The 13608-nt window shown below is 41.2% G+C and overlaps 1 protein-coding gene across 5 annotated transcripts in view; it reads right to left on the bottom strand.

The window, feature by feature from the left end:
- Positions 1-223: 223 nt before the first annotated feature.
- LOC129853767 (netrin receptor UNC5D-like) overlaps positions 224-13608 on the bottom strand; it is a 235243-nt gene continuing 221858 nt past the window's right edge. For all 5 annotated transcript variants that reach the window (XM_055920147.1, XM_055920146.1, XM_055920149.1 and 2 more), the window contains 5 exons: positions 12077-12304; positions 7772-7921; positions 4826-4990; positions 4250-4428; positions 224-3509 (listed from right to left, as the gene is read on the bottom strand). In XM_055920147.1, the coding sequence (XP_055776122.1) occupies positions 3230-3509; positions 4250-4428; positions 4826-4990; positions 7772-7921; positions 12077-12304 (1002 nt within the window). In that variant the 3' untranslated portion in view covers positions 224-3229. The remainder of the gene's footprint in view (positions 3510-4249; positions 4429-4825; positions 4991-7771; positions 7922-12076; positions 12305-13608) is intronic.

The following is a 13608-nucleotide window of genomic DNA, read 5'->3' on the forward strand; positions in this document are numbered from 1 at the left end:
GATAACTGGGGCCAAGCTACTGTAGAATCACGAAGAGACTTGTGGAAGAAAACAACTTGAGCCATATTATATAAGCAAGGAGAAATCAAAAGCATGAAAAGGCATGCATGTCAGATATGTACTCAAACAAAATTACAGTGATGTAGACCTAGTAAAGTGCATATCATGTAGGTAATGAATTATACATTGTGTCAAAGGTGCACAGTAACCTACTCATACTAAATTTGAGACTTTTCAACTGTACATTTATTTCCAAAAGGCTACATATACATTTGCAAATTCTACTGTACATAAAACATCCAAAATGTCCATAATTATATAGATATAACATACCACATAGCTGCCCTGGTAATACCAAACATATATGTTTAGCACTAGAAAAGCTCTGCAGCCTATTCAATTATATAATCTTAAATACTTTTTGAACTAATACTTTTTTAAATGTATATTGGTATGGTTTTGTTTTGTTGCTTTTTTTCAGCCCCATCTGTACTTTACAACATTCACCATTTACAGTAGTTAAACAAGGCACAAGAATAGTGACATGAAGCCCAAGGCCATGCGTGATGTAAAAAGGAGCATTGTAACCTCTAGCTCTGGTTAGTGTGGCATGATAACGCTGAGCCAGCTAACGCCCTGGACCAGAGCTAGGTAACATCCATCCGTGATATAAATCAGGGTGGAGATATAGTTACCAGGGTTGTGTCCTAATTGGCACCCTTTTCACTATATACTGCACTACTTTTCACCAGGGCCCATAGGGCTCTAGTCAAAAGTAGTACACACTATAGGGAATAAAGTACCATTTGGGACACATCCCAGCTCAGGGGACAGTAAATCAGGAGTCCAACAGTAAACTCTTCAGCCAGTGACACAGCAATACTCTAACACAAAGCATAAGTATACAGAGTGTGTGTGTGTGTGTGTGTGTGTGTGTGTGTGTGTGTGTGTGTGTGTGTGTGTGTGTGTGTGTGTGTGTGTGTGTGTGTGTGTGTGTGTGTAGCAGTAAATCAGGGGTCCAACAGTAAACTCTTCAGCCAGTGACACAGCAATACTCTAACACAAAGCATAAGTATACAGAGTGTGTGTGTGTGTGTGTGTGTGTGTGTATATATATCCATGGTTCAAAGCCCAGTGGCCCCACTTAACATTTAGAAACTTAACTTCAACATTTAATAAGTTGGACATGACTCAGCATTGCTGCATTAAATAAAATAGTTACAATTCTGTTTGGTTGTTGTGATGTATTGTATTTGACAGACAAATGCTCTTAATGCAACATCAGCCACTGTTTAGCATTACAACAGCACACCCTTTTTCCATGTTTTGTACCACTCTTGCTCACATTAGTACAGGGAAGGAGAATTCAACAACTAACAATTCAAAAACAATCATATTCAAAATGTAAAGCTCACTCACTAATCTGTTCTATAGCCAGCTGGGTTGTAATAACGATTAACATTTGATTTATCAGTAGAGTATAGCGAATCTGAATAGCAAAGTAGGTTTCGCGTACAATGTAACTTCAGCTCTTATGTAATCCTTCATGATGAGAGCGACAAAAAAACGGTACATGAATCCGGTCATGTAGCATAAACACTCTTCAGCTCAACACTGTATGTTTTGTGTCCCAAATGGAACCCTATTACCTTTAAAGTGCACTATTCAAAAGTAGCGCACTATTGGGAATAGGGTATCATTTGGGACACATCTTGTTGTATATGAAATTGCATATAACAAACTATGTGCCAACAGTGTTGGTAGTTCAGAGGAGACTGCAACAGGTGTACAATCAACAAGTTGAGCGTCTTTCGTAAAATGAGCTACATTTTCAAAAAGTATTCAGATAATTTCAAATCCTTGTTACTATGATCATAATACATTACCAATGAAAGCAGTGAGTAACTACAAAGGGACATGATCCAAAACCTGTAGATGAGAAATCACACTGAACACATACAACAGAAATATGAATAATAAGAATGACTTTAAAGTATACATCCGCCCTATGAATTACATGAAGAAAAAAAACTATCCATCCTATGAATTACTGTTGCATTCTTTCATTTTTGTTTTAGCTGGATGTCTTTTCTAAACATGTTCAAAACAGTGCCTATTGTTCAGACCAGTAATTCATTATCCCCTGCTTTTCTTTGACATTTAAAATGCATCCCAAATGGCACCATATTCCCTACATAGTGTACTACTTTTGTTCAGAGTCTTATGGGCTCTCCTTACTTGTACAGTACAACAGGATGTTAAACATGCATGCTTAATGTACCAGAAGGGCTTCCATACCATAACACATTCTATCCACATTGATGTCCTGTGTAGTTGTGAAGTGCTGTGCCTCTGCTGGGAGGCTTGTGTGTAAGAGCTACGCAGCTCTTTGACAGGTGTCAATGATTGGAAGTGGGTGATAAGATGCAGTGTTACACATGGCACAGTGCCAGGAAATGATGTCTTACAACTCCTCCAGCGTTCTCCTTCTCCCCCTGGGTGGCCAAACCACAACTCGTGCACGCACGCACACACAAACACATACACACATACAATACTGTAGCCCGACACAAAGACCTTTTCATCATCGTCAGGGGTTTTGCCATTACAGTAAAACTCATGTTATTCAAATCTGTACCTTTCACATGTTTTTCAGAGTGGTTTCTCCCATTTGATACACTATTTGGAATTGATAACCTAGTATTCAAATAGGAATGAATACCATACAGATGTCTTACGGTAAATGGGTGTGATTTTGGTTTCTTCCCAAATAGCGGACCCTATTCCCTATTTAGTGCACTACTTTTTACTTTTAGTGCACTACTTTTCACTACATAGGAAATGGGGTTCCATTTGGGCACTGAGGATAGTTTCAACCTCTCGGGACGGTGAAGAGCTGTTCCACTCTCTGAAGAGCATTGGTTGGTCCCAACAACCGAATAAAAAAACAAGGGCAACAGAAACTCAATTGAGGGGCAGCCTGACTTAAGAATGGATTAACTAAGAGGAAAATAATGGAGGGAATAGAACACAGAAAGGCAAAACAGATTTACAGTACATCATCACGAAAAGGGTGGATACAGTATGCACACAGCAATGACAGATTTGATATTTTTTCAGTGGTCATTTTTGCCTGTCTTGTTGTTTTGCACTGTGAACAACAATCTCCATCTTATGCATTAAGCTTCTGTTGTTGGGATCTATGTAGAAGAAGAATTCCTCTTATAAGTCAGCCAGTATACTCTGGGACTGAGTTAGCAGTCTCATGATTGGTGAGTTCACCCATTCCACACACTGGGTTGCCTGGGCTACCTGTTCCTAAATGATGCACTAAGTCTGATTCAGGGTCCTCCTGTCTCTTTGCTGCAGTGCTTTTGGAGTGGATCTTGCCAATTTCCTCCAGAGCGCTCGCCAGAGAGTCCAGGTCACCAGTGTCTTGGTGTCGTGCCTCCCACAGGCTCAGTATGACGGCAGAGGGGCTCTGTTGCTTAAGAAAATACGACAGGTTTCTGTAGGGAGAAAAGGGGGGGAAACACTTTTGGTAGACAAAGTGGTCACAGCACACTTAGCAAAGTGAACAACACTGTTGTTTATAGATTTTTGTCTCCTATGAGATACAACTCTGTGTTTCAGCACAGCACTGTTTCCAAATCTCAGCAGGGAGGGACTGACAATGCAGTGCTAGTAAGTGTGTATCTGAGAAATGACATTCTAGACGTGATAAGAGATTACTTGAAATGTCAAAGTTAGTAAACTAGTCAACATTTGAGGGGGGAAAAGTCCATGTCACGTTAGGACTGAATATGTACAGTAGGCCTATGATAAACACACTGTAGGCTTCTGGGTCGTTTGGGGTAACAACTTGCAATGTGTGTATTACAGTAAGCCATTAGATCCAGTGGAGGGCAGTATTTGACTATAAAACAATGGTTTACCCGTCCCTGCCAAAAGCATCACCCTCTGTGAATGCAGTCATTTGTGTGCCATCAGACTCAATTAAAATCAGCTTAACATGATAAGATATAATATGAGGACAGCTGATTGGGCTCATTTGGAAGCCCAAAAGTCTCAAATACCTTCTGCTGTTTGTTCAAGTAATCATTGAAACATTCAGTGAGACATGATAGACAGTTGGGCTAAATCTCAAATGGCACCCTATTCCCTATTTAGTACCATGGGGCCCTGGTCAAAAGTAGTGCACTACATTGGGAATAGGAGGGTATTTGGGATCACAGCCTTGGACACTCACCTATCTAGATGGAGTTTCTGGGCTAAGAGCTGCCAGTCCTTGCCCTTGGCATTGGCAGTGTCAAAGGTGGCACATATCCTCTGGCGGATGGAGAGGGGGATTTTGAAGGCCTTGGGCCCCGTCTGTGAGGTGACGGTGCAGTCCGTCTGCATAAAAAATGGGACTGACTCCTTCTTGCTCTACAAGGGAAAAACAGAGCCAAAACAATGTCACAGGAGTCAAGAATAATTAAAAATCTATTTTATTTAACAAAAAGGCTGTTAGGATACACAGGGCCATTAATAAGTCAGTTCTCATTGATAGCGTCTAGCTACCCTCGGTTTTAGAAGGAAGCATAGGATGCATCCCAAATGGCAACCTATTCCCTATATATTTCACTACTTTTGACCAGAGCCCTATGGGGCTTGGTCAAAAGTAGTACACCACAGGGACTAGGGAGAAACAACCACTGCAGACTCCTGAGAACAAGATGTTCAGCTAGTGACAGCAGAGGACACTGACTTCACTAAGGTTAAATAAAGGTTGTGTAGATTGTGGAAGTAAAATGTCTTTCCACACACGGAGAGCCAGGCTCACCTCCGCCACGGACGTATAGACCTGCAGAATCTGCTCATGACCTTTGACCTGGCGCACGCTGATCTTGCAGGAGAGCTGGGTGGTGGTGGGGCTGTTCCTCTCCAGGGAGAAGGCACAGTGCAGCGGCTTCTGATTGCTGCACCACACTTGGGAAAAGGAGAATTCCTGCAGGCAGGCACACAAAGAGAGAATTATGTATGGAAGTAAGCATTTGTACTGGGGGGGGGGGGGGGTCAAATTCCCACTTAATTCTGATAATGGATGTCGGATCGCGGGCTAAATATTACACACAATATCCGAGACCGAGGGAATGACGAACGGGAAAATTTGTGCCTTTGATGTTTAAAACATTTCTGCAGTGGGAACCTCTGTAGGGAAACATCCTTGACCTCCTGCACGCTTCCATCTCTGCATAATAAAGTCACCTGTAAACGAGTCATAGTGATGGGCTGCCTCCCAAATGGCAACCTATCCCCTATATAGTGCACTACTTATCCTCAACAGGATGGGTGTCCCTAAACCAGGACGGTTGTTGCTAACGTGCACTAATGTGACTAGAATGACGTTGTATACAACAGCCAACTCTCCGGGATATAGACATGTCTTATATGGACAGGAAGCTTAAATTCTTGTTACTCTAACTGCAGTGTCCAATTAACAGTAGCTATTACAGTGAAAAAATACCATGCTATTGTTTGAGGAGAGTGCACAACAACAAAAAACTTTTATCACGGCAACTGGTTTGATACATTCACCTCTGAAGGTAAATCATGTACTTACATTCAGTAATCTTGCTCTGAGTTGTCATCCTGAGGGTCCCAGAGATAAAATGTAGCATAGTTTTGTTTGATAAAATCAATTTTTATATTCAAATGTAGGAACTGGGGTCTATAGTTTGACCCCACTGCTGTCCTTGGCTCCACACCCACCCCGCCTGGCCATCTAGATGTGTGAAAGTTAGTGTATAAGCTAATGATCCACCATGTATGACATTCCTGGGAGTGTGTAAACTAAACATTTTTATTACCATAGCATTTTTGTATGTTCTCTATAGTTATGTACTTGAAAATATATCAATTGACCAAACTCCTGGCAGACTTGATGCAAAATATTGTGCAGTAATGTAATTTTTCACTGGATCAGTCTGAAACTTTGCACACACACTGCTGCCATCTGGTGGCCAAAATCTAAATTACACCCAGACTCCAATCTGAAAGTATGGCCTTTCTCTTGCATTTCAAAGACGATGAAAAAAAAACTGATGCTTTTTTTGCTTGTATTATCTTTTACCAGATCTAATGTGTTATATTATCCTACATTTATTTCACATTTGCACAAATGGTATCAAGAACATGCATATCATTGCTTCAGGTCCTGAGCTACAGGCAGTTAGATTTGGGTGTCATTTTAGGCGAAAATTTCAAAAAAGAGTACGATCCCAGTGCACTAGCCATTGGGGTTTGGTCAAATGTAGTGAACTATATAGGGAACAGGGTGCCATTTGATACGTAACCATGGCGATAGGGACACCAGCTAACTGTACAGTAAAAAAAACAGCCTAGTGTGCCTAAAGAGAACTTAAAACCCCTTAGCTTTGATCATCCCCGATGTGGGATGGATGTGTCAGATAATGGAGCACAGGGGAATGATGGACGTGGAGGCCAGGTACTCTAGCAGTAAAATAAAAAATAAAAAGCTAACTTGATGTATGGTCCAGGCAAGAGCCATTACTCTCCAACTGCCCTTTGAAAGGGGGAGGTTCACAGTGGCAGTCTCCTTCCAAAGATCATCATAAATAAGCCAAGAGGAGGTGTCTGTCTGACGGTCTCTGTGAGACACGCTACCCTACTTCCTCACCCCTCACAGATGGGGGCAATGCAGTGTGCACACACAGTTACCAATAAAGGTAAACAACCTCCTGTAAAAAAGACAGTCTGGTTGTAACCAAACATTTTGTTAACCATCTGGCAATTAATAACGCATACAACTTTCTATCAGTGGTATAAAGTACTTAAAAAATACTTTGAAGTACTAATTCAGTAGTTTTTTGGGGTATCTGGTCTTTATTATTTATATTTTTGACAACTGTTACTTTTACTTCACTACATTCCTAAATATTTTTTTTCCTTTTTCGCCATACATTTTCCCTGACACCAGAAAGTACTCATTACATGTTGAATGATTAGCAGGACAGGAAATGGTTCAATTCATACACTTATCAAGTGAACACATGGTCATCCCTACTGCCTCTGATCTGGCAGACTCACTAAACACAAATGCACCGTATGTAAATTTTGTCTGAGTGTTGGAGTGTACCCCTGGCTATCCATATATTTTTTAAACAATAAAATGGTGCCATTTGCTTTGCTTAATATAAGGAATTTGAAATAATGTATACTTTTACTCTTATTTTAGAAATTACATTTACTTTTGATACTTAAGCATATTTAGAACCAAATACTTTTACTCAAATTGTATTTTACTGGGTGGCTTTCACTTTTACTTGAGTAACTTTCTATTAAGGTATCTATACTTTTACTCAGGTATAACAATTGGGTACTTTTTCCACCACTGCTTTCTATGCTAAGATTTGCAGTTTCTGAAAATCTTTAGTGCTCAACACTTTAGGGTAAGGCAGAACAAGATGATGTCCATATCTGGAAGTACCAAACAGTCTACATTTGTACGCCAAGACTGCTTTAATAATACCTGACAAGTGGTAAAGAGTTTGAAGTTCCATAGCAACAGTTTCTGAAATGATTCAGTGCTAAACGCTTTAGGGTAAGGTAGAAGTCGATAACGTCTTACAGTGTCTAGTTCTGATTAGACTTACACAATTCCTCCTGAAACTTACAACGGACACAAGTCCTGCTGAGACAGAGACTGTCATAACATGTACATCATAATGTCTACATCTCTAAGTAGTTTAAAGTCTAAAATAGTTACCTGACACGTAGTAAAGGGTTTGATGCTCCATAGAAATTGTGGGACATCTTGGATGTAGACCTGGAGGCTGAAGGTGTTCCCTCTGAAAGGCAGCATCTTAGGTTCCTCCAGGAGCTGTCCTCCTCTACTGGTCTCTGTGGCCACCACTCCCTGGAGGGAGTGAGGTACTGGAGAGTCAGTCGGCCAGTTCTCTTTATCACCACAGTTCACTTCTGCTGCCAACCACAAATCCTCACAAAACCTGATAATTTTCTAAAGTCAAGAGAAATTACATGAAATACTAAAAAACAATTCTCTATATTCTATATTCTATATTAAATACGGAACCACAATACAAGATTGAAGTTTCAATTGAATGCATTGGATGAGCATGTATCGGCTAACATCCATCCCCCAAATTGTATTTGAAATGATGAAAGTGCTTTTTGATTTGAGGCTGTAAGGTATTCATCTGTCACCATAGTTCTGCTCCTGTGGGACGTTTAATGTATGAGCGGTCTATTCTCAGACATCTCAATCTCAACGAGAAGTGACAAAAGAAACAGAGGGATGACTAAAGCACCATGCCATGCTGACTGCTTGTGACTGTTTGTGTGCGTTTGTGTTAGGGCTGTGACGGTCATGGAATTTTGGATGACGGTAATTGGCCAGCCAAATGACTGCGGTCTCCGTAATAGCAAATAAATATATAGACAGTGAATTCTAGACTTTTGCTACATTTTGTTACGTTACAGCCTTATTCTAAAATGTTACAAATATTTTTTCCCCCTCATCAATCTACACTCAATACCCCATAATGAAAAAGCAAAAACAGTTTTTTAGACATTTTGCAAAAAACAGAAATACCTTATTTACATAAGTATTCAGACCCTTTGATATGAGACTCGGAATTGAGCTCAGGTGCATCCTGCTTCCATTGATCATCCTTGTGATGTTTCTACAACTTGATTGGAGTCCACCTGTGGTAAATTCAATTGATTGGACATGATTTGGAAAGGCACACACCTGTCTATGTAAGGTCCAACAGTTGACGGTGAATGTCAGAGCAAAAACTATGCCATGTTGTTGAAGGAATTGTCAGAGAGCTCTGAGACAGGATAGTGCAGAGGCACAGCTCTGGGGAAGGGTACAAAAACATTTCTACAGCATTGAAGGTCCCCAAGAACACAGTGGCCTCTATCATTCTTAAATGGAAGAAGTTTGGAGATCTGGCCACTCGGCCAAACTGAGCGATCTGGGGAGAAGGGCCTTGGTCAGGGAGGTTGACCAAGAATCTGATTGTCACTCTGACAGAGCTCCAGAGTTCCTCTGTGGAGATGAGAGAACCTTCCAGAAGGACAACCGTCTCTGCAGCACTCCACCAATCAGGACTTTATGGTGGAGTGGCCAGACGGAATCCACACCTCAGTAAAAGGCGCATGACAGCCCACTTGGAGTTTGCCAAAAGGCACCTAAAGGACTCAGACCATGAGAAACAAGATTCTCTGGTCTGATGAAACCAAGATTCAACTCGTCACGGTTAAGCATGGTGGTGGAAGCATCATGCTGTGGGGATGTTTTTCAGCGGCAGGGACTGGGAGACTAGTCAGGATCGAGGCAAAGATGAATGGAGCAAAGTACAGGGAGATCCTTGACGAAACCCTGTTCCAGAGCGCTCAGAACCGAAGCACACAACGCAGGAGTGGCTTCGGGACAAGTCTCTGAATGTCCTTGAGTGGCCCAGCCAGAGCCCAGACTTGAACCCAATCGAACACCTCTGGAGAGACCTGAAAATAGCTGTGCAGCAACACTCCCCAGCCAACCTGACAGAGCTTGAGAGGATCTGCAGAGAAGAATGGGAGAAACTCCCCAAATACAGGTGTGCCAAGCTTGCAGCATCATACCCAAGAAGACTCAAGGCTGTAATCGCTGTCAAATATGCTTCAACAAAGTACTGAGTAAAGGGTCTGAATACTTATGTAAATGGGATAGTTTTTTTTTCCTTTGCAAAAATGTAAAAAAAACAGTTTTTGCTTTGTCATTATTGGGTATTGTGTGTAGATTGATGAGGAAGAGAAAAAAATATAATCAATTTTAGAATAAGGCTGTAACGTCACAAAATGTGGAAAAAGTCAAGAGGTCTGAATACTTTCTGAATGCACTATATAGGGAGACACATTTTCTCCTTTCCTCCCCTCCTGACTGCATGTGCTGCCATAGAACTAGAATCAATAGAATGGGTATCCCCATTCAAGTTAATGATGGCATAAAGGGTGGACTGGCTGCCATTGCGAGTGTACCCATACAGAGAGGAAGATGCGAAACGAGAGGTTTTACTCCGCTCAAAATCTGTCCACGAAAATAAGTAAGTATAATTTTTGTATTGAGGTCAATGAGTGTCGAATTTGGTCAACAGAAAAATTATTACTTGGTACGTGAGGCTTATTTGATCGAATAGAAGTTAGGTTGTTGCGAATACACTTATATATGTGGCATTTCGGCAACTTACCCAAAAACGACTTTATATCGAAGTTGTGCCTGCTGTCATGACATAGATTGAGGACTCATCATGGATATAACGCATTTTAGCATGGATATTACAATTGAGGGCTTCCAAAATGTTTAAGTAGTCAAATGAGTTGGGACTTGTGAGCAAACAGCCAATGAGTTGGGAGAAAACAGCCAATGAAGAACAAGAAAATGGACTATTTTAAAATGGAGATGTCTGTCCATGCTGTCACAGACACTATAATGGCACAGACAAGCATTTCGCTACACTCACAATAACATCTGCTAACCATGTGTATGTGACCAATAAAATTAGATTTGATTTGATACAAAGATTAGTCCTCTATTTATCTTGGCCTGTTCTTCATACGCATATCTGCGCTCTTATTTGCTAGAATGGTCCCACCTGATCTCACCTCCTCCCGCCTCCCTTACGTCTTTGAGGACATATATTTCCATTGTTAGAGCGATCACTTGACTATCTTGTCAATCTAATAGAACATCTTTGACCCATAGGATCAAAGCGGGAAGTACAGTACAAGCAGGAAGTAAAAGCAGGAAGTGTACCCATCAATATGTGCTGTGATTTGTTGATTCAACTCAACTGACATTACAAAAAAATACATTCCATTACATGAGCCACATCAGTTTTCATTTGAATGAACATTTAATCCTATCCGATCAGATAACCTGTTCTGCAAGACACAACTTTTCTATTAAAATCAAATTTAAAATCCATAAAATAATTTTTAGGATACATCATGGCCATTTTCTTTGACCTTTTGAGAAATGACACCCTTTCAATGCTACATTTCCTCTTCCCCTGCATTAATATCAGCATTGCTTGAGCAAATGGTATTCTTCTGTAATTCTGTAATCTGTATTCCCTATGCAGACTAGGTTGCGTGCTAGCCCCATCCTCACATTGTATGGCAACTGAAGCCAGAGGAAGAGCTACATTTGGGTACATTTTGCACTGAAATGACATCCTTAATATTATTATCAGGAGCATCCTGTTGATCTAAGTCTAGGATATGACCGGTGATTGACTCTGTCCGTCTATAGCCAGAACTTGAACAACATGAAGCAGAGTGAGTGTGATTGTAGCCGACAGAGGCCCAGAGGACAGAGGGGGCTGGCATCTGCTCGGCAGGCTGCGCTGGGGACGGATTCATAAACCAAATCCAAAAAGCATTTTAAACCCAGCTGTCAGTGACTTCTGGTAAATCACAGGAACACAAGCAGGGGCTGAGTCACTCCTGAGGCCTATTCTGTTCTGATCGCTTCTGTTCTGCTTTATGTCTCTTGAGTGAACTGAGGCAGTTGATTTCCCTGATGCTAGATGATGAGATATCAATACAGACATTCACATGCTTTATTGAATTATATGACCGAATGATTGGAAGGCTAACCCGTAAATATCAATGTTTGTGAGCGACTTGATTCTCTTCTATCATCTGCCGCCTATGCACTGCCATCAATACTGCGATTCAGATGATTGCCCAAGAGCAAACTGCAATCAATGAAAATAATGAACCAAGCAAAGGAAAACAACGTGTGCGTATGTATTATGCAACCACCAGGAAATACACCTATTATTCAACAGTATTTCATACATTCCACTACTGACAAACAGGCATTGCATGACAAAAACGGATGAGAATGACCTAATCTCAAATTGACCCCGAATAGCTCTACCTTGGAAAATCACCATTATTGCTTATACCAATCAAATACTCTCAGATCTCCAGAAATGCATAGGGCATATGGGTCGATTTATGGTGCAGAGCCCCCCCCCCCCCCCCCCCCCCCCCTTACCTGAAAGGCGTATGGCGTGTCGTCCACACAGTACACTCGGAGGCTGTAGTCCATGGGTGTGGCCCCCATGCTGCCAAACACTGCTAGCTTCAGCCTCTTCACGGCTGCCTGAGTGAGTGGTTCACCAACCAGGGCGTAGGAGCCAGGCTGGTCCAGCAGCAGGTGGCAGCTACTGGAGTCCATCAGGCAGTAACAGAATGTTGACTCATCCTCTACTGACATCACTTCCTGTGACGGGGAACACAGAACACAGGCCGGTTGGCAACAGAGGATGATAAGACAATTGCATGAAGCATCATTACATTTGATTACATTGAGAAGAAATACGAGAAGAAATACTATAATTATGCAATTGTGCAATTTGTGGATGTGTATTTGATCAGCATCTTTTATAGTGTTGTGTCATCATAGGAGCATTTAAATGTTTGGTTCAATGAATATAATTGAAGTGCTTTTTTAAACAGGAATAATATCTGCTAATACGTAGTTTCCGAGGTAGATGAGATGGTAACATCTCAGAACACAGATCAGTCATCATGAACAACAGCAGTAGGTGGGAAACCCCTTTTATTATTTTAAACTACAATAATGGAATAAGTCGTTTTATCATTCCAGCCAGCTACCATAATTATATCCCACATTATCTCTCTCTAAAACAGCTGTGTTCACTTCAAATAAAAATACCAGCGAGCAAATTGGAGACATACAAAGCTATATCATTTACACAAATGAGAAGTAATGAAGGGCCAAGGAAGGCGTGATGGTTAGTAGCTACCAATTTTGCTGTCTCTTGTTATTGCGTGTTGAACCTTTGGTCGCAGAGTCGGTTAATGAGATGCAAGGCTTAGCTACAGTATGTCAATTACACCTGTACCATCCTCAGCTAGAATGACCTCCAGGGAGTCTGCAGGGTATGAAATCTGCAGCGGTGCATGTTGTATATCCAAGAGAGATTATAGACTTTGTCCCAAATGGCACCCTAGGGCTCTGGTCAAAAGTAGTGCACTATATGTGAATAGCTATTTGGGATATACCCATAGAAAAGGGCAAGAGACAAAAATGGTGTATATGAACGGTGGGGTCAGGAGGCAGCCTGTAATTGAGACAAAGATCCCTGCCACTCATTCCCATTGTTTCCTTGCCTGGGGTAAGCAAGCCAGTGATACACGCAAGGACTGCAACAACCTCTTGTATAGTTAATTGCCTTACATAGGGCACACAGCCCACTTCCATTGGTTGTAACAACATTATATAGGACAGAGTGGGTGCAGGAGCAAATCCAGAGGCTGCTAATATTCTAAATAACAATCCTGTTTTAATCACTGACACCACATAGCATAACAGCCTGGGGCAGAACTACAATATTCATTATTCTGACCCCTTGTTCAGTCTGCCAAAACGTGGTCAGATGTACAATTATATTACTACCTGCCTGGAAATACTCTTAATTATTTTCTGTTACACTTGTTTTGTTCAAAAACACATTTTTATGAACAAATAATTCTAAGTGAGGGAGGGCATTGCCTACAGAG

The sequence above is a fragment of the Salvelinus fontinalis genome, chromosome 4 (assembly GCF_029448725.1).
Source record: "Salvelinus fontinalis isolate EN_2023a chromosome 4, ASM2944872v1, whole genome shotgun sequence".
In the NCBI taxonomy this organism is placed as follows: Eukaryota; Metazoa; Chordata; class Actinopteri; order Salmoniformes; family Salmonidae; genus Salvelinus; species Salvelinus fontinalis.